Genomic DNA, 23,084 nt, shown 5'->3' on the forward strand with positions numbered 1-23,084 from the left:
CTGTCGTGTAAATGGAAGCTTTTTCTGATGTCACCTGAAATGCCACTTAAATCCTACTTTGTCATATCTGATAGTTTGCAAGATCTCCCCCCCCCCCTCTCCCAATGTTGTCAGGATTGGACTGGACACAGAGGAGCCAGGTCACATTTCTTTCTAAAGGAGCTGTGCGATGCATGTCGTTGTCCCCCTCATGTTGGCAGATTCAGGCTGGACAGAGGATTTACATGATAAAAAGGGTAAAGTAAGCCTCATTCCCCTCCATGTCCAATCTCGGAGGGTCAGTGCAATGCATGGGCCCCGTGCCGGCAGGATCAGGTGGACACAAGAGCACAGTAGCTGGTGGTTTGCACTAACAATTTTTTTTCTTTCTTTATTTATCAGCCAAAAATAAAATAAAGTAAAACATACAGAGACCTAGACCCCGAGCTTAGATCTACTGCTCGCCAGCACCATCTAGCCCGGGGACATTTATATTCACAGCTAAGTAAAACTAACAGAATAAGGCTCTAGGAGCAAGGCAGTGTGATTATTGACCGATAACAGAGAAAACATGGCAGCCACCTACAGAGAATAACACACAAGGCCGACAACAGCCCGGGCAGGAAGTGCCGATATATGGACGTCTAAAAGGATATGTCTCCGCAGGGGTTAAAATTATCGTGCACACCTCACTTCCCTTATTAGTTCTACCCAACTGCTGCTCCGCAACCGAACCTGCAGACTTCATACAACTTAGTAGCAACATTCTCTTTGCCATCTTGACCCTGTTCCGCAGCCCCCTGAGATTCATGATCCGCAGCACAAGAACCTACAGCAACCCTAGTCTTCATCCAGTGACAATTATTACTTAGCAGTAATGTCCAAAGATACATCCTTTCCAGCTGAGAGTTCAAAAACTTTTCCTACTTTCATGTCACATGACTATAGTGAAATAAGGGGGTGAAGTTTGGCACCTATTGACTGACATGGTAGAATCTGTGTCATGCAGAAACCTGGGACTACAGGAGGGCGAGGGGGACGGGGACACAAAGATTTTACACGATGTATGGAAGATGTACTTTATGGGGGAGGAGTTATAGATTATTGGAGTTCCCCTTTAAAATTCACTATTCAGGGACTTCTTATAGCAGACATCTACCACAGTCGCTGCAGTTGTAAAGCTAAGGTTACAGCATGTGAGATATTAATGGTTTCCTGCCAGGGCTTGCCATTCCAGGCCCAGTCACCCATTACCCATGCCTTGTCTAGAACAAAATAAATTAAAAGGAGTTCAACAAGAAGTGGATGAGTACTGAGCTTGACTCAAGAGAGATGGAAGCCACGATGAAACCCGCATTACATGATACGGCAAGGCCTCTCCTCTGCCTGGAACTAGTTTAAAACGGAGAGGAACAAGACCTGGAGATGGGATCACTTGCAAATCAATGGAGACCGTTCCTCTCCACCACCCAACACGGGGCAGCTGAAGCACCTAAAGAGGTCAAAACCCAGAAATACTGATACCAGCCATGGCAAACGTAAAACCAGAGAGGAGAAAGAAAGAAAGACGGATGAGGGGTAGGTAACGAATGTGGATCACAGAGGGATGAACGAAGGAAAAGTCTCTAGCAGACACATGCAACCTACAAATTAATTAAAAGCAAACTCTTTAAAAAGAAACAAAATTCCTCCACGCGCCTCCAGCGGAAGACGCGCCTGATCAGAAGAAGGTCTGGACAGGGGGAACGAGGCTGAGGTAAATATGCTTTACTTCTGGATCTGGAATATAAAGAGCCGGAGGTTGATGTTCTTTGCAGCCAGCAGTTTGTTACATTCCACAGAGTCTATGATGGGCAGGGGCACGTACTCCGTCTCGTTATTTTCGTTGGTAAACGCAAAGTGGTAGATGACTGGGTGGATCTTGACGTCATCGTAGGGGCCATTGAGCAGCAGAAACGAGCACTCCATGGGGGAGTTGACCTTGCTTTTTAGGATGAGTTGGAAGGAGAGGGTTCGCTTGCAAGACAAGTTGGGGTTCCTCTCCGAGTCGTTGACACGGGCCTTCAGCACCCAGGTCTGGTTGAGCACGGTGAAGCGTGGAGTCTCATAGTAGAGGCGGGTGATGAAGTCATCTGTTCTATAAGGTCGGAACTGGACCTCTGTGATAGGAGGAGAGGAGAGGAAAAAAAACGGGAGAGAGAGAGAAGAACAACAATTACCTGGTGCAAGGATTTACGGCACATTTCCCCCGTCTACACCATATTACCTGTTACCGGTGAACGTTCTGTGGTCGCTTCTGTACTCCCTGCCTCATAAAAGGGGAAAGGGAAATGAATGCACTAACTACACAGGCAAAAACACAAGCAAAGTACAGGCAAAGTACATTGTGTGTGATTGGCGTATGGTTAAGACAAGGCAAGGAAATGTGAAGGGTGTGTTCGCTGGCCTTTCACCAAACCTATAGCACAATATTCATTAAATAGGACTTCCTGCAAAAGGTTCTTCAGAATCCAAGAGGAGGTTAAGTGACCTCCATGCATTTCCTCTGATGACGCACAGACAGCTCGTGTTTTATTACAGTGTGATGATTGTGAACGTTACATCTTGAGACTTTTGTAAGAACACACGGACAGGTCCATTTCAGAAAATAAAGCAAGTTTATTCCAACCAGATTAGCGGTACAGAGCTAGAGAAGTCACATTTACTGATCTACAGTCACAGCATCCTCGCTCAACGAGGCATTTACAGGCCTCCACCAACATACAAGTCCACTGGAGGAGGCAACGTTACAGGGTTATTTCAAAAGCAAACAATGTACACGTGATGTGGAAAAGACGCACGGACACTTACCTGGTGGTCGTCAGCCTAACACCCCTCCTCCCCCCAATTATTAGCACCATGAATGTTGCAAAACCTCAACACTGAGACCCCCGAGCTCAACAGTCAAGAAAGAAGGTAAAGGAGAGAGACCCCTAGGAAGAAGACAACAGGAAGAAGTTGGGTAGTACAGGGGCTTTCCATCCTACTGGATACAACCTGTCCACATATACTATACCTACCTAGGGAACCGAACACCACAAGACCCCCCATCCCCGCACAGGCTGTATCCAGTATAGACCCCTAGATTGGAGAGCCCCATTATCCCAGGAGCAGCCACATCTGTATTATCTGGAGCTGTAGGGTTGATCCACACGACAGAACGGAGCAGCCTTACCTCCCACCAGAAAAAAGATGAAACATCCTCCGACCGGCCTGACTCGGTGATGGGGAAAGGGTAACCGGGGGGAGCACTGCCTGCATATGTGGGGCCCAGTGCTGCTTAAACATAGGGACTTCTCTTCATCATCATCTTCTGATCCTGGTTCTCAACATCAAAGAAAGACAACATGGAACTTTTGGCCGCCCCGAAGGACAACTACACTGCGCACGGAGGAGGTACACAGTGCCAGCAAGGAGACCGTTACCTCAAGGGTCACGTCATAAAGATCAGCAGCTGATTCTCAGTGACAGCTGCCCCTCTTCATGTCCTTGGTGACACTTACCCTACAACAAAACAGGACGCTGGACTACCACATGGTACCCAGGCTCTTCACAGGCTCTGCAGTGACACTTAGATCTTGAGCGATACCTACAAAGCAGAAGAGTGACATGCACAAAAGAACACGTGTGTGTCATCCACTCCGGGCAGCCCCACGTGTGACTGAGAACATCCATGCAGCACTAGGTAACACCTTACCTGTGTATCCGATCTTCTCGAAGCTAAGCAGGCCAAAGATGCTGTTGTACAACTGCATCTCCTTCTTGTGGGTTTGGTCCATCTCGTCTAGGATCTCCATCAGCTCATTGCCAGTCTTGGTGGGATGACAGCACTCAGACTCATGCACGGTCAGCTCGTGGAACGGACCCTGCCACGGGCAGCCAATCCTCTTGTATTTACACTGCGTTACTCTGTGGGGGAGGGTGAAAAAGTGTCAAATCATACCAGATAACAGTTACTGGTGGGGTTCACATATTAAAAAGGTAGAAACCACTGGAAGATGCCACATCAAAACACATAACATCCTACAACCTTGAAAGTGAAACTTTACATAAAGAGGTCTATGAGGTCACAGTGAGGGGGGAAACTAGAGGTTGTACACTACAGCCCCCAAACCAGCAGTCTGTGAGGGCTAAACACTACTACCACAGCCACAATGGAGGAGACCTACCAACACTCTGAAGCCTTTATGGCGAGCTTATAGAGGCCTTGCTATCACAGTTATGTTAACCCCTTAAGGACCAAGCATGGTAAATATACTGTGCTTGGTCCTGGGCTTTAATCCCGACCGATAGCAAAAAAATACGGTGCAGGATTAAAGCCTCTGCTTCTGCAGTCAAGCAGGAGCCGATCAAGTCTTCAGACACCACCAAGGACCTGGAGGAGAAGGGAGAACTGTTTCTACCTTCTCCTTTACAGGCTACATAGTGGTAATAAGTGCTATGTACTAAAAAGAGTAAAAGTGGAAAGGTTTCTTCGACTATTCGACCCAGCGATCACGGGACCACAGGAAGCCAACTGTCACAGCAGAGCTGCAGGGTCCTAGCACACCCTGATCAGCTCTGTTAGTGACTATTGTCACTACAAGGGGATGTTTTTCCCTGTAACCTGTATATTTTTTTAAATTAGTAAATTTACACTAAAGTAAACAACTAGAAATGTAAAAAAAAATAATTTGTTTAGCTTTCTCCTCCACCCAAATAAAGACTTAAAAGTAAAAGTCAGTGCAAAAAAAAAAAAAGCAGCAATATATACACACCCCCCCAAAGAAAACAAACAAACAAAAAACCCACCAAAAAATAAATTTTGGTAGCTGAAGGAAAAATAAATAAATAAAATAAAAAGGGGAATAAAACCTCCACATGGGCAAAATCTTTTTTAAAAAGTGTCCAGTCCTTTAGGACCAAAACCGCCTGGTCCTTAAGGGGTTAAAGGAGATTGTGTTCTCAGCCATATCTGGAGCTGTAGCAGACATGTGCAACCACCCCTCCAGTCAAACGGGGGAACACAAGGGACGCTAGCTCTCATGATCGTAAGGTGTTCCAGGGATCAAACTCCCACCATCAGATACTTATGTCTTCATATGTCAATTAGGGATAAAAAGGTTGCTTCAACTTTTTAATTTAAACCATAAAAAATTATTCAAATGCCCCTCCCCCAACCCATTGAGATGTCCAATACATCTAGATTCGGATTACTGGGACCTTCAACCAATCTTTAGAACGACTGAGCCGCTTTGGAATAACATGGAACTGCCTCATTGTGTGAGTGATGCTAGGGTGCCGGTAATGGTTTATTATGGTGGGAGGACACGTAATTACTTAAATGGGTTGTACTAACATCACAAGTTGTGCACAGGATAGGGAAGAACATGCTGATGGGTGGGGGGTATCACCGCTGAGACCCCCACAGATCCTGAGAACGGAAGTCCTGTTCTCGAGATAGGTGGGAGTTTCAGTGTCAAGACCACCCCCCTCCCCCACTAATCAGCAAGTTATCCCCCATCCCAAGGGTGTCGAATTCATTTCCACCAAGGGCCACATCAGCATTATGGTTGCCTTGAAAGAGCCATTTATAAGGACTCATTCACACAAGTGAATTTGCACTTTGTGTTCTGCATATATTTCTCACACGCTTAGTACAGACCGCTTAAACACCATTTACATTGGGGTAATCAGAAGTATATTTTTAATGCGTGTGAAAAAAATATTGTAGCATGTCCTATAGAGCTCCATATTACGGACCGAAATTGCCCATTGAAGTCAATGGGATCACATAAATACGTAGTGAACATGCCTGATCCAGACATATTCGCGCATGAACGCAGGAGAAATCTACTTGTGTTTTTTTTGCGCACCAGAAAAATGCAGTGAATATGTGTGCAAAATAAACACAAGAAGGTTCAGATACGCAGCGAATACACTATGTATTTTCATCGACCGAAACTGCGTATTCCCATATGAATGAGCCCTAAATGCATCTGCTCTTTACCCTGAGGCTCTTCTGCACTATGATGGTGTTCCTCCCCTTCCACCTCTTTAGCACCGAGCTTCCTACCTTGGAGGGCGACTGTTAGGGCTGGCAGAGCTGTGCCACCACCTGTGTGCTGCTGAACCGAGCGGTGTGGAGGTGCGCCACAGCTCAAAATCCAAGACGCCACCCGCTCTCTGTGCTGGCGCCACCTTTCTGCCAAGTGCTGTCTGCATCCTCCAGGAAAAAAAAAAGAAGCAAGGCCGGTCCCTTTATCCCAAACCTTGTTGCACGCCACATAAAATGAAATGGTAGGCCCGATTTGTCTCGTGGGCCTTGAGTTTGGCACATGTGCCCCTTGTGGCTAGGAGATCACTTGTGATCCTGGGCCAACTCCTTTATGTTCCCCTTACACAGGTTATCGAGACAGAAGATCCGCTCATTTATCTGAGCATTAAAATGGTTGCTGATCGGCAAAACACCTTCCCGTGTGAACAGGGAGATGTACAGCCGGCCTATCGGGACAAAAGACTGCATTAGCGATCGTTTATCCTCATTAGCTAATTCTCAGGTTGTGAAGAAGAAAATGCAACAAGCCGCGATCAACGTGCGAGTTGATCGGTGCGCTCATTACATCGGGCCAAAAATTTGGCCCCTTTAACCCCTTTCCAATCCAATTTGGATTCAGGATTTCCTAAAAGGCTTTCTCTTTTTGCTGTTGTATAACAGTGCCATCTACTGGCTAAAGCCAGTGTGTGCGCCAGAGGGGCTTCGACAGCAGAGTGACTGGCAATAGACGGTAAGAATACCCTGTCAGACATCTTTTGACATTGGAGTTGTACAAACTAGGAATCTAGGAAGCCTTCAGACAGTGGATTGGACGGTGTTAATACATTCATTGTAGTGGTCTAGTCCAAAACCTACACTAGGCCGGCTCCTTCTCTAGTGCCCTCCCAGTCAGTACACACAGGTAAGTAATGCCGGCACACCACCTTCTTACATTCTGAGCAAAATAAACAAAGGTGAGAGGCCCTTTAACAGCAGCACCCCACCCGCGCTCCCAAGTGTCTGCTCGTACCGGTCCTGACATTCCTCCTTCTTGTGTCTGTCCAGTAATGAGCGAGGGAACGCTTTCATGCAGAAGCCGCACTCGGAGGGCAACTCGCTCACCGCCTTCTCCACCGCCAGGTTGCGGCAGCATAGGCTCTTGCTGATCTCGCAGCGGCAATTGGGGCAGGTTGCCTGTTCTTCCTTTAGCCGTGCGTCTGCCAGGAGATGGATGAAACAACCGGCACACATCAGATGTCCATTGGTGCACTGTGGAGAAGATAAACCCGCATCAATGTCCACACCGGGCACCGATCACATAACAGCTGAGCATACTGAATGGTGCCCACACAGCAGCCTGTCTAAGGGTATGTTCACACAGCGCCACTTGTGATGCAGAGAATCTGCGTCAAAGCCACGCCCCATTACTGTCACTACTTGATGCCAATTCGCCTCTGAACATACCCCAACATGGCTCCCAGGATGCCACTAACCACTAGTGGTCACAGGGAGTAATAGTCAGCCCTGCAGAAACAGAGCTTCACCCTCATATTATCAAAACTTTTGCACTTCTATTTTGTAATTTTACCCAATTTTTTAGATTTCTGCTTCTTGTCAGTGAATAGTAACAATCATTGCTTACATTCAGAGGCTGAAAACCCCTTCTGACTCAGGCCAGGCCCGCACGTTGCGCAGGAACGCAGCTAGTACACAATGATATGCGTACTCACTTCATGCCGCCAATCCCCATGCACTATTTGGGTGTAGTTACGCGCCAATAAATTTGTCTGAAGGAGCCTTTATTGGGAGAGTGTAGTGAGCATGACCTGTAATGTAGAGTCACTCCACAGGGAGGAGGAGGAGGTGAGCTGTCCCATTATCTACTGACTTCTATGGAAGAGTATAGTGAGCAGGACCTGTGAGGTTCAGAATCACTGCGCAGGTAGGAGGATATGAGCTGTCCCCATTATCTATTGACTTATGATCATACGTAGTGGGCACACTCGGCGGGCAGCGCCACAGCAGATTTCACCCTCTCAATAGAAGGTTTTTGAAGCAGAAATTATTTAGATTTTGCACTACAGAAAGTCTGCGCCATTTTCGGCTGTGTGTGAATGCAGAGGTTTCCGTGGGTCCTCAGGGTAGATCTTCACTATGACACCAGCGAGAGTTGATCAGCTGTTCACTGGAGCTGCTGTGAGACAGGAATAGCAGAGCCGTGTACGCTACACCGCAGCCCGGACCGGTACGGGCCGCTCCGTCCTGTGCGAGTGGAGAGCTTACTGGCCATTCCGGGTGGCTGCGCGGAATACACAGACAGCTGATACCTGCCCCCCCCCCGCGGAGATATCAGTGATCATCAATATAATACTCTGAAAACCCCTTTAACCATAGAAATACTTGACTGACACACTAATGATGGTCGAGCCACGGAGGGGCTGCAGATACAGGGCTCCTCAGAAGGGGGCAGTAGTGAGAGCCAGGTTGAACTCCAATAGTGGAAGGTCACAGTGCAAATCAGGCAGGTACATGTCGGCTCCCTACAGGATTCCCCTGGGCTGGTCAGAAGACCCCGTAACGTGACCCCAAATACCCACAGCTGCTGCTTACTGGGATGGAATGATGACAGGTGCAGCCTGACCAGAGGACAGCACGGGGGAGGGGTGGTGGTGAGGGGGTGACAGGATATGAAGAGATCCCACAACGCCCCTGGACATTGGGGTGGGGGGGGGATGAGACCCTAGGGAGACAGAACAGCACCAGAGGAGGCAGAGAGTTGGGGATGACAAGGGCACTACGGAGAGGATTGTCCAGGAGTGACAACGGCACTACGAATGGGAGAGAGGGGTAGGGGGGACTGGCAATGCGGAGAGGATCGGAAAAGAAGGGGGGGGGGGTCCAGGGGTAACAAGGGCACTGCAGAGAGGATTGGAAAGGAAAGAGTCCAGAGGTGACAAAGGCGATAAATAGGAGAATTGGGAAGGGGGTGTTTCCAGGGTCGAGAAGGGCACTATGGAGAGGATTGTGAATGGGGATGTTAAGGGATGACAATGCAGTGTGCGTGTTGGGGGGAGGGAAGTTAGGGAAGGGGGTACAGGGGGGACAGGCCAGTGTGGTGGTCCAGAGTTGTGGGGGGGGGGGTCCACTGGTGACAAGGGCAGTGCGGAGAGGATTGGGAAAGGATGGGGAGGTGGGGTTGTGCAGGGACTACAAGGACACTGCAGAGAGGATTGGGAAGGAAGGAGTCCAGGGGCGACAAGGACACTGCAGAGGATAATTGGGAAGGGGGTGGTCCAGGGGCGACAAGGGCACTGCGGAGAGAATTGGAAAGGAAGGACTCCAGGGGTGACAAGGGCAATGCAGCGGAGAATTGGGAAGGGGGTGGTCCAGGGGTGATAAGGGCACTACGGAGAGGATTGTGAAGGGGGATGTCCAGGGACGACAATGCAGTGTGTGTGTTGGGGGGAGTAAAGTTGGGAAAGGGGGTGCAGGGGTGACAGGCCAGTGTGGTGGTCCACTGGCGACAAGGGCAGTACTGAGAGCATTGGGAAAGGAGGGGGAGAAGGGGGGATGGATTGTGCAGGGACTATAAGGACACTGCGGAGAGGATTGGGAAAGGAGTCCAGGGGTGACAAGGGCGGTGTAGAGGATTTGGTGGTTCTAGGGGCGGCAGGGCATCACACATGGGGGAGATGATTGAGAAGGGGAGTCCAGGGGCGACAAGGGCAGTGCGGAGAGTATTGGGAAGGGGGTAGTCCAGGGGCTACAAGGGCACTGCAGAGAGGTTTCAGAAGGGTGTGTTCAAGAGTCGACAAGGGCAGTGTGTAGAGCATTTGGGGGGGGGGGGGGGGGGGGTACTGCTGAGAGGATTGGAAAGGAAAGAGTCCAGAGGTGACAAAGGCAATAAATAGGAGAATTGGGAAGGGGGTGTTTCCAGGGTCGAGAAGGGCACTATGGAGAGGATTGTGAATGGGGATGTCAAGGGATGACAATGCAGTGTGCGTGTTGGGGGGAGGGAAGTTAGGGAAGGGGGTACAGGGGCGACAGGCCAGTGTGGTGGTCCACTGGCAGCAGAACCGTGGGGGAGTCCACTGGAAACAAGGGCAGTACGGAGAGACTTGGGAAAGGAGTGGGGTGGGGGTGTGCAGGAACTACAAGGACACTGCGGAGAGGACTGGGAAAGCAGTCCAGGGGTGACAAGGGCAGTGCGTAGAGGATTTGGTGGTTCTAAGGGTGGCAGGGCACCACAAATGGGGGAGAGGATTGGCAAGGGGAGTCCAGGGGCAACAAGGACACTGCAGAGAGGTTTAGGAAGGGGGTGGTAAAGGGGTGACAAGGACACTGCAGAGGAGAATTGGGGGGTCTAGGGGTGGAGGGCAGCACTAATTGGGAGGACTGGGAAGGGGGTGGACAGGGGAGACAATGCAGTGAGTGTGTTGGGGGGAGGGAAGTTGACAAAGGGGAGGCAGGGGAGACAGGCCAGTGAGGGAGGTACACTGGTGACAGAACCATGGGGGCGAGCCACTGGCGACAAGGGCAGTGCGGAGAGGATTTGGTGGTTCTAGGGGTGGCAGGGCACCACAAATGGAGGAGAGGATTGGGATGTGGGGGTCCAGCGACAACAAGGGAGGGGTATCTACAGGAGAGATGAGCCATGAAGGGGTAGATACAGGGGGTGACGGGAGGGGGGGTGGTTGTGGGGTGCAGCAGCATGGGGCAGGGAGCTTAGTGAAATGGAGGGGTCACAGTACTAGAGGGGGATGGTGGCTGAAGGGGTGATGGCATCAGGGGGCGGGGTGTCACAGAACAAGAGGGAGGGGGGTTGCAGGGGTGATGGCACGGGAGGCGGGGCAGTCATAGGGATTGACAGCACCGGGGGGCGGGGCAGTTAGAGGGGGTGACAGCTCCGGGGGGAGGGGAAGGTTATGAGGGGTGCGGGGCGCCCTAACCTGGTACACCGAGGCCTTGGGCAGGTCCAGGCACACCGTGCAGCACAGCACCGAGTACAGCCGCTCCTCCAGACGGACGCTGCCGGGGTCGGCCTCCACCCGGAGCCGCTTCTTGGGGGGCCAGTCCTGGTCCTGCTCGGGCGGCAGGAGCAGAGGTCTGGCCGGGCCCGCTCCGCCTGGAGTGTCCTCCTGCTCAGCGGAGGAAGATGAGGCCATGGGCTCCCGCTCCTCGGACATCTCCGTTCCGCCGACTCACGCCGCCATCTTTGTTTTCCTCCGTCCTCACCGCATCGCGCTCCTCCCCCGTTTGCCGTCAGCGGTCATGTGACCTGGATCACGGCGCCGCCATCTTCACTACTGGCAACCTAAATACATGTTTGACAAGTGGTCAGCAATGGTCCCATGAAGACCACCCAGGGAGATCACAGCACTGCTATCAGACCCTCACCTGTACTGCCCCGTCATTTGTCCCTAACCTGTTCCCCTCTATCAACAGACCCTCACCTGAACCCCCCCTGTTATAAGGCCTGCGCCCTGACATCAACCCCTCACCTGAACCCCCTTGTCATTAACCCCTCACCTGAACACCCCCCTGTCATCAGCCCAGCCCCTGTACTGACCCCTATCATCACCCCCTCACCTGAAACCCTCTATCATCAGCCCCTCACCTGTTCCCCGTATCATCAGTCCCTCACCTGTTCCCCTCTATCATCAGCCCCGAACCCCCCCTGTCATCAGCCCCTCACCTCAACCCCCATGTAATCAAACCCTCACCTGAACCCCCTTGTCATCAACCCCTCACCTCAACCCCCATGTAATCAAACCCTCACCTGAACCCCCTTGTCATCAACCCCTCACTTGAACCCCTCTGTCATCAGTCCTGCTCCCCTGTCATCAACCCCTCACCTGAACCCCTTGTCATCAGCCCCGCCCCTGCACTGCCCCCTGTCATCATTCCCTCACCTGAACAACCCCCTCTGTCATCAGCTCCGCCCCTGCACTGCCCCCTTTCATCAGTCCCTCCCCTGTCCCCCCCCCCCCCCCCCCCATCATCAGCCCCTCACCTGTACCACCTTCCCATCATTGGTCTTCCACCGGTAACGCCCCCTCTTGCATCAGTCCCTAACCTGTAATGCCGCCTGTCAGAGTCCCTCACCTGTAATGCCCCCTGTCATGCCCTCACCTGTAATGCTCCGTCACACAGCCGTACGTGGCCCATGTATTTTTCACGCATGTAATATGTGGTACTAAAAAAACATTTATTTCTATTGGGACCCTTACATCTGCCTTTTCTTTCACCTGTGTGAAAAAAAACCTGCAGCATGTACTATTCTGGTGTGTATTACACGCGTACTACGCACTGATATAGGCTATGGGAACATGCATATTTGCTGTGTACGGCGTATTTTACATGTGCTACATACGCCCGCGTGAGCATTAATGCAGTGAAAGTATTAAGGGGAGCGTCACACTTGTCATTCATGGGTTAATACAACTTTAAGTCTAAGGCTGCTCTTACACAGGCGTCTGTGAAACACTGTGTTTTACAACATTTTGCAAACGCATTTGCCAGCTTTTTTTAATGCACCCCATTATTGCAATGGGTGATAAGTGCGTTACAAATCGCTAAAACGCACTAAAATAGAGCAGACAGTGCTTGAATATCGTGCCATTAATAACGTCGCACTCGAATGCTCATGTTAGAGTTCGCTGCTGGCATCTGCTGTACTACCAAGGTTTTCAGCAGCACAGCTTCACAGGTGGTGTTGATTGAGCTAGCTGGGTGTGGATTGCTCAAGCCAGCCAATCCACCAGGTCTGTTGCTCATATATACCAGCTCCTCTGCTAGAGGCTGCTGGCCTTTTCTCTGTTGGTTCAGTGTGGGTGGGCAGTGTTGTGCTCCTGTGTATCTGTGCATGTGGCTGGACATGAGGTGTCTGTGCAGTGTTCAGGATATTCAGTGTGAACAGTGTCATGCTCCTGCGTGTCTTTGCGGCTCTTAGTACGTCTGGTGTAAACTTTGTCTTGCTGTATGTCCTTTATCATCTAGAATGAGGTAGGTCCCTAGGTTCCAGCACGGGGTCGTACTTATAGGGACGATTACCCCGCATTACAGGCAGGTTAGTAGTCTCGTTAGTGTAGGGATCCGCAAGACCATGAGGACCCGTGAAGTGGGCTTGCAAGCATAAGTATCTTGGCGAAAATACAAACTAATACCTTGTATTTTATCTATTCCATCTGTTTATACATGCAGGTATGCCTGGTGCGTGTTTTGAGTGTTTATCAGCCGTTGGTTTGTGTCTGTCCACGAGGGTGAAGTCTGTTCCACACTGCGTGCTAAACGCTGTAAAAAACTTTCTGTGTGAGAGCGTCCTAAAATATTCAAAGCAGCGCAGACCTTACTGAGCTATCCTTGGTAGTGGGGGATTTGGACATTCCCTAGAGACCACATTTAATCATTGTATCCACATTTCTTCTACTCTTATCAGTATCTGAAGTAAGCAACACATCACATGATTATTCATTCATCAGTGTTAGACGTTTGTAGGATTTGTTCCTTTTTATACAGTAAGGTGTAACAGGGTGTTGGTCCACTGTGAATGGACACTATACTTTCTTTTGTTTTGCAATACATGATAAATAAAGCTAAATGGGCTATGGGAAAAAGAGCACAGTGGTGACTTTACACAGTTGATGTCTGTTGTTCTTTCTCTGATCATCGTTAATTAATTTGGACACATGAGAGAACCCAGATACCAGTAGACTTATTGCTGATTCTAAATTTTAAAAAAGTACACCAATAGTTTTTTTGGTGGAGAAAGCGGGCAGACTAAAAAATCTAGTGAATTGCCGAGTACAGGCAGAGCCTAAGCGCTAGGCAATTAAAGCTTGTTTTGTTACAACATTTACTGTTGCTTTAGCTTCTGTCATGGCGCAATTCATAGATTAACAGCCTGGTTAAGGGCCAGCTCACACGCGCGCATACGTAAAACGTTGTGTACAACTCAACGTTTTACCGCTATGTGAGCTGGCGCTGAGCAGGCATATTGCTGTGTAGTGCAGCAATTTTACGCTGCACATGGCAGCTTAATTCACGCACGCTGTATGTGCAGTCTGACTTTTTTCAAATTTCCTGCTCTGTTGCATATGTACGTCATTTATTACATGCCCATAGGAAACAATAGGGCTCTATCGCATTGAATACACAGTAAAATAGAACATGCTGCTGTGTTTTTTAAAGGCGCGTATTATATGCAATAAAAAACCGCTAGTGTGAGTGAGTCAATGAAAATCAATATTCTTTCACGGACTCCATTCACCGCGTATTAAGCGCTTGTACATCGTGCACGTAATATGCAAAGAAATTTGGCTCCTGTAAGCCTGCCCTAAGTGACTTCTCATGTTTGAATCGAGTCTCTCGTTTATGTGGTCCTGAATGTATATGTTCTATTAAGATGGAGACAGTAAGGCTGCCTGTTCACGGACGTTCTTGCATTGCGTTCCCCCATGGCAATAAACCGACCACGGGGATCGCAGTGCACGCTTTCCATAGCGTTACTATGGAAAGCACAGCCCCCCTGTCCACGAGCAGAGAATCATAGTGACTCTCCGCTCGCAGCCGGTAAATTGCAGCATGCTGCGATTTGCCGTGATTCTAGGCGGTGAGCCTATCTGTCAGATAGGCTCACTGCGGAAATCCATCAGCTGGCTCCTGCTTCCCGTGGACAGGCAGCCTAAGAGTCTCTTGTAGACTTGTGCGTGTTTATAACACTTCATCTGTTGTTGGTAGATTCACAGACAGACAGGAAAAAGAATTTATGACCTTCAATTGTCATGTTGTTCTTCTCCAATATAGAGATAACTAGAGTTGAGCTGCAATGCAGTGGCTGATCTCAGTATTCCAGTTTGTCCTGACAGACAGACTGCTAGAATAGGGAGAAATCTTTTCTTTCTTTTTTTTTCTTCTGGTGAATCTGAGCCATAGAGCCTACGTCTGAGGTTGAATTATTAGACTTGTTTGTAATTGTAAAGGAGTGCACATGAATAAGCTATACAAATGAATGTAACACATTGTGAGATTGATCTGTGCTGTGTAAATGTACATTATGTTGAAGGTTTCAGTCTCTTACTGGTACTTTTGTGTTTATTCAGTCTAAGGGCTACCTGATTGCTGCATTGGAGTTTGGGACTCATCTAATGGATTAAAAGACTTCAGGGAAGTTTCTGTTAGCTAGTCATTTGACATTGCTGCAGGAATTCTGAATTAGCGGACTAAAAGACTTTGGGAAGTGTCCATTAAATAATCGTTCAAAGAGCGATATTTGCAACTGCAGATCATATTGGATTAGTAAATAAATGTCTGAGGGACAAAGGAGATGACCCAGTGGAGGTCATGCTCAATTCAGATGTGCACTTAAGTAGTGCCGAAGATGGATACATAGAAGACTGAATGTTTGGATGTGGATAGATAGAGAATGATTGCAAAGGCAGAATTAATTGCTTCATACAAAAAGATCCATGCTTGGAAAGATGTAAAATTTTTGTCAGAGCATGTAGAAATGAGAAGGAAAGCAGTGAAAGTAGTTATACAATTTTGTTACTTGCCTAGGAGTTAATTTGTTTTTCTCTTCAATGTCTTAAAAGATAAGGTGTGGGAGGGGTGTGCTCTGGTCAGAAACTGTGTACTGAGAATCTGTGATATTACTGCACAAAAGATAGATTATTTTTGTTAAATCTGATCTTATTTGATCATTAATAATGTGAATTTGTTATTTTCATGTATTTGTGTGTGGATAGGGTCTGTATATGTGTTGTTTGTTAACTGTCTGTATAGGTTATATGGTTCATGTGTACCAGTGGACGGCTGGGCATAGAGACTGGAAGAGACACAACCAAACAGTAAGCCAGACCACAAAGGGGTGGAGCTAAGAGATGAAAGGGGAGGGAGGAAAAATCGGTAACAAACATGTGTTTAAAAAGTGTATATTCAATATGTGTAAATAATGTTATTTATATGTACTGCACATTACATTAGGTGTGAGTAGCTAGCACTGCTTGCTTGGATTAAATATCTTACAATAAATAAGGACTATGTCCTACTTTTCAAGTACGATGTATACATTCAGTTGCCAAAAGTAATATGTTCTAATTGTAATATATATCTTTGTTTTGAACGTGTTATGTCTCAAGCCATAGGTGGTTTACGAGAATCAGCAGAAAAACATTAAAGACCAAACTGCAACTGCCTTTAGCGCATGAAATCAGAAAATTGAGAAATATTAAAGAGAATTCCATTGGTAACCTAGTTATATATATATAAAAATAACCAAGACAGGTTATGGATTTGCCATTCTACGTGAAGAACTACTCCAACAATAACTCCCACCGAGGACGTCAGCCTAGGAGGTAGAGCAGACCTAACTGAGCTATTCTTGGTAGTGGTGGATTTCGACATTCTCTAAAGACTATATTTAGTCATTGTATCCACTTACTTTCACATTTATCAGTAAAAGAGATATAAGCAACACATCACATAATTTATTAATTCGTGTTAGACTTTTGTAGAATTTGTTACTTTTTACAACGATTGATGTCTGTTGTTCTTTCTCCAATGATCATCATTAATTTGGACATGAGATAACTCAGATCCCAGTAGCTTTATTGCTGATACAAAATTTAAAGTAGTACTTTAACAATGCCCTCACATGTATCCTCCCATCATCCGCTTCACAGCTGTATTGCCCCCATCATCAGTTCCTCACCTGTAATGCCTTCCCTCTCATCAGTCTTCCCCCTGTCATCAGTCCTCCACCTGTACCGCCCTACAATCATAAGCCTGTCATCTGTACAGCCCCTCACCTGTACCGCCACCCATCATCAGCCTGTCACCTCTACAACCCCTGTCATCAGCCCCTCAAATGTACCCCCACCTTCCCACCCTGTCATCATTCTTTTAGACTTGCCCTGTATTTCAGCTTACACAAATGGGAGAACATTGATTTTGGTTGGTTGAGTGGCTTTCTTCTTGTATATGAAGTGACAGGAGTGGTCACACGACAAGTGAGTACCCACAGGTTGTACTTGAGAGGATAGAAGTTACCACATGGGCAGTGGGTACTCTAGTTGTAGTTGAGGGGACAGGAGTGGTCACATAGCAGGTAGGTGCTCTCTAGTTGTAGTTGAGGGTAGGAGTGTCTACATGGGTGGAGGGGACTCTCTAGTTGTAGTTGAGGGTACAAAAGTGGCTACATGGGCGGTGGGGACTCTCTAGTTGTAGATGAGGAGACAGGAGTGGTCACATGGTAGGTGGGCACTCTCTGGTTGTAGTTGAGGGGACAGGAGTGATCACATGGCAAATGAGCGCCCCCTAGTTGTACTTGAGAGGACAGGAGTGACCACATAGGCAATGGGCACTCTCTAGTTGTAGTTGAGGGGACAGGAGTGGTCATATGGCAGGTGGGCACTCTGATTGTAGTTGAGGGAACAGGAGTGGTCACATGGCAGGTGGGCACCCAGTAGCTGTAGTTGAGGTGACAGGCAGGCGGGCAACCACTTGCCGAAAATTGAGGGGACAGGAGCGGCCCCACACTGTAGCTTATGGCAACAGTGATCTAGGCATGCGAGAAAACAAAATGGCGGAGTCTAAGGCAATATTCACAGCAAATGAGAGCAGAGGAGTGATAAAATTCTTGTTTCTGCAAGGAAAGTCCGCAAAGCATATTCATGGTGATATGTCGCAGACATTGGGGGATCAATGCCCTTTATATTCTACAGTTAAGAACTGGGTTGCCAAATTTAAAACGGGCCACTTCAGCGCCAATGATGAGGAACGTCCTGGACGACCGAGAGAGGTTGTTGTTCCGGAGATCGTCGATGCTGCGCACAACCTCATACTGTAGAATCGGCGAATTTCAGCTAAAGGAATAGCAGACATCATGGGGATTTCTCATGAACGTGTTTGTGTCATTATCCATGAACATTTGAACATGAAGAAGCGATCTGCAAAGTGGGTCCCCAAATGTTTGACAACAGATCAGAAAAGCATGCGAGTGAAAACCTCCCGGTCCATTTGTCAGCGTTTCTGGACTGATAAGAACTTCCAGGATCGACTGGTCACTATGGATGAGACCTGGATTTATTTGTATGACCCTGAAACCAAGAAGCAGTTAGGAGTGGAGGCACAAGGGTTCTCCTCGCCCAAAGAAGTTCAGGGTGCAAAAATCAGCCACTAAGGTGATGGCGCCTGTGTTCTGGGATAAGGAGGGCGTGCTGCTAGTGGACTACCTTCAAAATGGTTTCACCGTCAATGCAAGGTGTTACATTGAACTTTTGGACCAATTGAAGGCAGCTCTGAAGGCTGAAAGGCGCGGCAAGCTGTCCAAAGGAATCTTGTTCCTGCAAGACAACACCTCCGCTCACACTGCACAAGCGACCACGGCAAAACCGGTGGAGCTAGGCTTCCAGCTGGTTGACCACCCACCTTATTCACCAGATCTAGCTCCCTCCAACTATAATCTGTTTCCAAACCTGTAGAAACACTTTAAGGGTACCAAATTTCACACCATTTCTGGTGCCATGGCTGCTACGGATGACTGGTTTGAGGCACAACCGAAATCCTTCTTTTTGCAAGGCTTACAGAACTTGGAATACCGATGTAAGAAGTGTGCTGACATCAGTGGGGAGGATGTGGAATAAATGTAAAGCTTCATCTTCCTATCTCGGTACTTTCTGGGTAAAGCCAAAGACTTATCAGCAGCCCCTCGTATAATGGGCTCTGTTCAGATTCTGCTCAGCTGCCTAGTATTTTACCAGTAGAAAAAGTGCTGCATGCAGCGTTATTTCTTCCGGTATTTTGTGCCGGAACTGCGATGGAATCTATGAACAGAGATTCCAGTGTAATTGTGGATCCAGCCAAACTGACATTTGCATATCTTGCAGGAAGTGCGTCAACCTAGATATTTTATCATTAGAGCATCTGATGAAGAAAAAAAAAAAGAAAAAAATAATATACACAATTGTCTTTGTGCATCTGTTTCCCATTTTATAAATTAGCCTACACTACTTAAATCAGGTGACAGACTTCCTTAGGCCTTAGTCACACAATCGTCTTTACACGGCTAATTTAGCTGAGGTAAAAAAAAATCGCGACTTTGTGAAGCATTCGATTCCAATGCATTGATTCACATGACCAATTATTTGCCGCGTAAAAAGACCCGGCCTGTGAAGACAGGACATCGACGACCAAATACGCCGGACGATGCTTTGATGTGGCCGGAAAAGATAGGTTTTGCCCTATATTTCGGGCATGATCAGCCAGAAGCTCCCATAAGCATCTATGGGAGCTGCCGGCAAAGGGAGGGGGTTTAGCAGCGGCTAGCACTACTAAACTATGTCAGCTGGGTCTATTGAGCCACTTGAAGGATTTCTCCTGGCCAAAGAAGTTCCAGGCTGTGGCGTATATACACCGCACCCGGCCATGTGAATGAGCGAGAAAACGCGAGGTTGAGCCGTGACTTGGTTGCAGCCTTTTCTCTTTCACAGAAATTGCACCGCTTGTGTGAAAGAGGCCTTAAGGCCGGATTCACATGGGTGTATTTACGCACGCAAAATTTGCACATCCAATAGGCAGTGAATAGAACATATTGTTTTTAATGGGTTTATTCAAATAAGTGTATTTTATTTCCTCCTCATTTCAGTCGCACAAAATCTGCGATTATCATTACGTTTAACGCAAAACCATCGTGCGCTATTCATTTACTATTTGTTTGTCGTTCGGTTTCACCAGCATTAAAATCATGGCTGATTCGCTCGCTTCCCACTGTGTCTAAACGCTGCATATAGAGTGCTACAACAGCGGCATCCTGGTAACCATGGAGATCTTCGCTAACTCCTCCCTCACCTTTGACCTTTCTCAGGAGAGGCTTCCCGGCTCCCAGACGCAGGATGATGACATCAGCACCCTGCGCAGTCCTAGCACAGCAGCCATAGTGAGAAGGTCAAAACACTACAAATCGTTCAAACGAGCTAAACTGAACAATATTCGCTCAGTTTAAACGCAGCCAACAACGGTTCTCTCTCGCTGTAGTTTCAGCTGGTGTAAAAACCAGCGTCGGCTCGTGCATCCGTTGTTGCGTCCAAACACTGATCTTCAGTGTTAAACCGGTTTCGTGCATTATTTGTGCATTGTGAGGCCCATAAATATGAACCCCATGCTTTTGAATAGGGTCATACACATGAGCGATTAATTTTTTTCCTGCATGGCAGCACAATGTGATACTATGCAGGGAAAAAGTGCAGCATGTCCTATCTTTCTGCAATATCGCCCATTGTATCCAATGGGGCTAATGGCAGCAGCGCCGGCCCCAAGGAAAGGCATTGGGAGTACTCTGTGATTCTCTGCTGTGGCTGTGACAGCCTCGGTGGGGGATTCCTTCAGCCCCGCAGGGATGTGAGGCTGTTTCCACGTGAAAACTCTTCGCATCCAGGGGTGTCCCATGGATGGCCGGGGCGATGTCGGTTCGTGATTCATGGCCTGATATCACACCCACTTGTGTGAAACTGGCATTAAACATAGGAATGCGAGTGAGAACTGCACGATTCTCAACAAAAAGTGTGCAGTCTAAAACGGCGGTCTGAATGCGGACGAGCTAGTGATGACGATACCAGCTCATTCGCTTGGGCAAACAAGAATCGTCGCATGTAAAATGCGCATTATGCCAGATTCAAACAGCGCAATATGCAGAGAATATGACCCATTGATTTAGATGGGTTCATTCACATCTCCGTACTTTCACACGCGTTTCGGTCACATAGCATGCTCTATTTTTCTGAGCGCACCAAAAGTCCCGATAGAAGTCAATGCGCAATATGCAACCAGATGTGTGAAACAATACGTAATTGCTCAGGAAATAGAATCCATTCAGAACTCATTAGACTAATTAACCATTTCAAGCAATGCACATTTTTTTGCCATGTGCAAGTAAGAAAGACAGAATTACCTGTGGCCGAGCACTTTTCTAGTCACGGACATAACAGAACACATGAAAGTCACCATATTAAAAGGCAATTTCAAATCACAAAGCCATAGAAGAATTTGGGGGTACAAATTTATAATAACGTTTGACACTTTTAACAGAGGCCTAAATTCTTCCAGAGGATTCATGTGTGACTGCGAAGTATGAGAAATCTATAACACAGATGACACTCTAGTCTCTGGCGGCGATGCGGCAGTCTGCTTTTTCCTCCGCGCTGAAATATCTTCATCTTCCTGGTGACGGGACTTTGAATACCCTGCCTCCAGCAAAGCGTGCGCTGATTGGATCAAGCGCCAGCCAATCACAACCATTCATTAATGTCATCGAATCACAGTGCTCGCTTTGCTGGAGGCAGGATATTCAAAGCCCTGTCACCAAAAAGAAGAGGATTTCTCAGCGCAGAGGACACGGCAGCATGCCGCAGCGCCGGGGACCATCGCGAGGGACTCAAACGCTGTGGGCCAGGTGAGTATTGATGGGTTTTTTTTCGTGTACTTTAGCTAGGGCTTATTTTGGGGGAGGGCTTATATTTCAAGCCTTCCCAGAAAACACGGGTAGGTCTTACTTTTGGGGTAACACAGTAGCACTGTGGATTTTGCTACTGAATGTTTTACAACAGGGCATTTTCGGCAACATTGTTGCAGAATATTCCATTCTGTCTAATAGCACCCTAAGGGCTCTTACCCACTGGCAATAAGTTTTCTAGCAATGCGAAAGTGAGTGAAAGTGCATGATTATGAAACCAATGCTTTTCAATGGTTTCATTCACATTTGTGAGATGTTCGCTCAAGCCTCGCTCTGATACAAAAAAGCTGCAATATCGCCCATTGTTTTCATTGGGGTCAGGGCCCCATTGAAATCAATGGGAGAAGATCACGCAACAGCCTTGGAATCCCCCATAGCGATGAGAGGGGGGCGGAGCTACAGGGGATCTCTCACATATCTCCCCATATTTGGAGATAGGGGGCATGGCTAAAGGTCTTTCCCAGGGTGACATCAAACATTCATCCAGGATCAGGATCAGTTTTAGGCCGAGTGTACACGGCCGGGTTGGATTACGCATGTGGGATCCCGCTGCGAAATCCGACTGGTGCCCTGCCAGTTACCCCTGCATACCTGATTCTTGTTATCTGTGCTGCAGATGTGCCGGCACTCGCTAGGCGATGATACGGATTCCACGGCCTTTCCGCAATGATGATTATGGAAGGACCGCAGGACTGATGGCTTCCATTGACTTCAATGGAAGTCATCCACACGGAATTCAGCTCAAAATAGAGCATGCTGCAATTTTTCCCCTGCGAGCAGAAAATCGCAATCGATTTCCACTCGTGGGCATGAAAATCCGCTTTTACATTGGATGCTTATGGCAGGTATTTGCTGTGGAATGCGGAGGGAGACGCGCGGTCCAGATTCTGCAATGCAAATCCGGCCATGTGCATTCAGCCTTAAAGGAGATGTCCCGCGCCGAAACGGGTTTTTTTTTTTTTAAACCCCCCCCCCGTTCGGCGCGAGACAACCCCGATGCAGGGGTTAAAAAAACCACCCGCACAGCGCTTACCTGAATCCCGGCGGTCCGGCGTCTTCATACTCACCTGCTGAAGATGGCCGCCGGGATCCTCTGTCTTCATGGACCGCAGGGCTTCTGTGCGGTCCATTGCCGATTCCAGCCTCCTGATTGGCTGGAATCGGCACGTGACGGGGCGGAGCTACACGGAGCCCCATAGAGAAGAGGAGAAGACCCGGACTGCGCAAGCGCGGCTAATTTGGCCATCGGAGGGCGAAAATTAGTCGGCACCATGGAGACGAGGACGCCAGCAACGGAGCAGGTAAGTATAAAACTTTTTATAACTTCTGTATGGCTCATAATTAATGCACAATGTACATTACAAAGTGCATTATTATGGCCATACAGAAGTGTATAGACCCACTTGCTGCCTCGGGACATCTCCTTTAAGCTCTTCCTGACGTGTGCTGTACATGTACAGTGCCGGTCAGGTCACAGGGTATGGAACCGACTCAGGAACCAAGACGCCTCCATACATGGTGGGTGTCAACTATCTTTAAAAC

At 48.1% G+C, this 23,084-nt stretch overlaps 1 protein-coding gene across 2 annotated transcripts; it reads right to left on the bottom strand.

Annotated features, from left to right (window-relative positions):
* Positions 1-343: 343 nt before the first annotated feature.
* On the bottom strand, positions 344-11,324 carry ZFTRAF1 (zinc finger TRAF-type containing 1). 2 transcript variants are annotated; one of them, XM_066578145.1, is made up of 5 exons: positions 10,984-11,324; positions 7,065-7,303; positions 3,716-3,927; positions 2,246-2,284; positions 344-2,138 (listed from the first exon to the last, which is right to left on the bottom strand). In XM_066578145.1, exons 1-5 carry the CDS (start codon positions 11,218-11,220, stop codon positions 1,747-1,749), a joined length of 1,119 nt encoding a protein of 372 aa, XP_066434242.1. In that variant the 5' UTR covers positions 11,221-11,324; the 3' UTR covers positions 344-1,746. The 2 variants fall into 2 exon arrangements, with proteins under 2 accessions (XP_066434242.1, XP_066434243.1); XM_066578146.1 differs by lacking the exon at positions 2,246-2,284 and having other exon boundaries at positions 10,984-11,322.
* Between the last annotated feature and the right edge of the window lie 11,760 nt (positions 11,325-23,084).

The sequence above is a fragment of the Eleutherodactylus coqui genome, chromosome 9 (assembly GCF_035609145.1).
Source record: "Eleutherodactylus coqui strain aEleCoq1 chromosome 9, aEleCoq1.hap1, whole genome shotgun sequence".
Taxonomy (NCBI): domain Eukaryota; kingdom Metazoa; phylum Chordata; class Amphibia; order Anura; family Eleutherodactylidae; genus Eleutherodactylus; species Eleutherodactylus coqui.

What these genes read in the sequence shown, in the direction of transcription:
- ZFTRAF1 (XM_066578145.1), bottom strand. Translation starts at nt 11,220, where the DNA reads ATGTCCGAGGAGCGGGAGCCCATGGCCTCATCTTCCTCCGCTGAGCAG. An exon ending in CCAAGGCCTCGGTGTACCAG is followed by an intron (nt 7,304 to 10,983) that starts GTTAGGGCGCCC and finishes TCTTCTCCACAG; the next exon opens with TGCACCAATGGACATCTGAT. An exon ending in CGAGAAGATCGGATACACAG is followed by an intron (nt 2,285 to 3,715) that starts GTAAGGTGTTAC and finishes TTTATGAGGCAG; the next exon opens with GGAGTACAGAAGCGACCACA.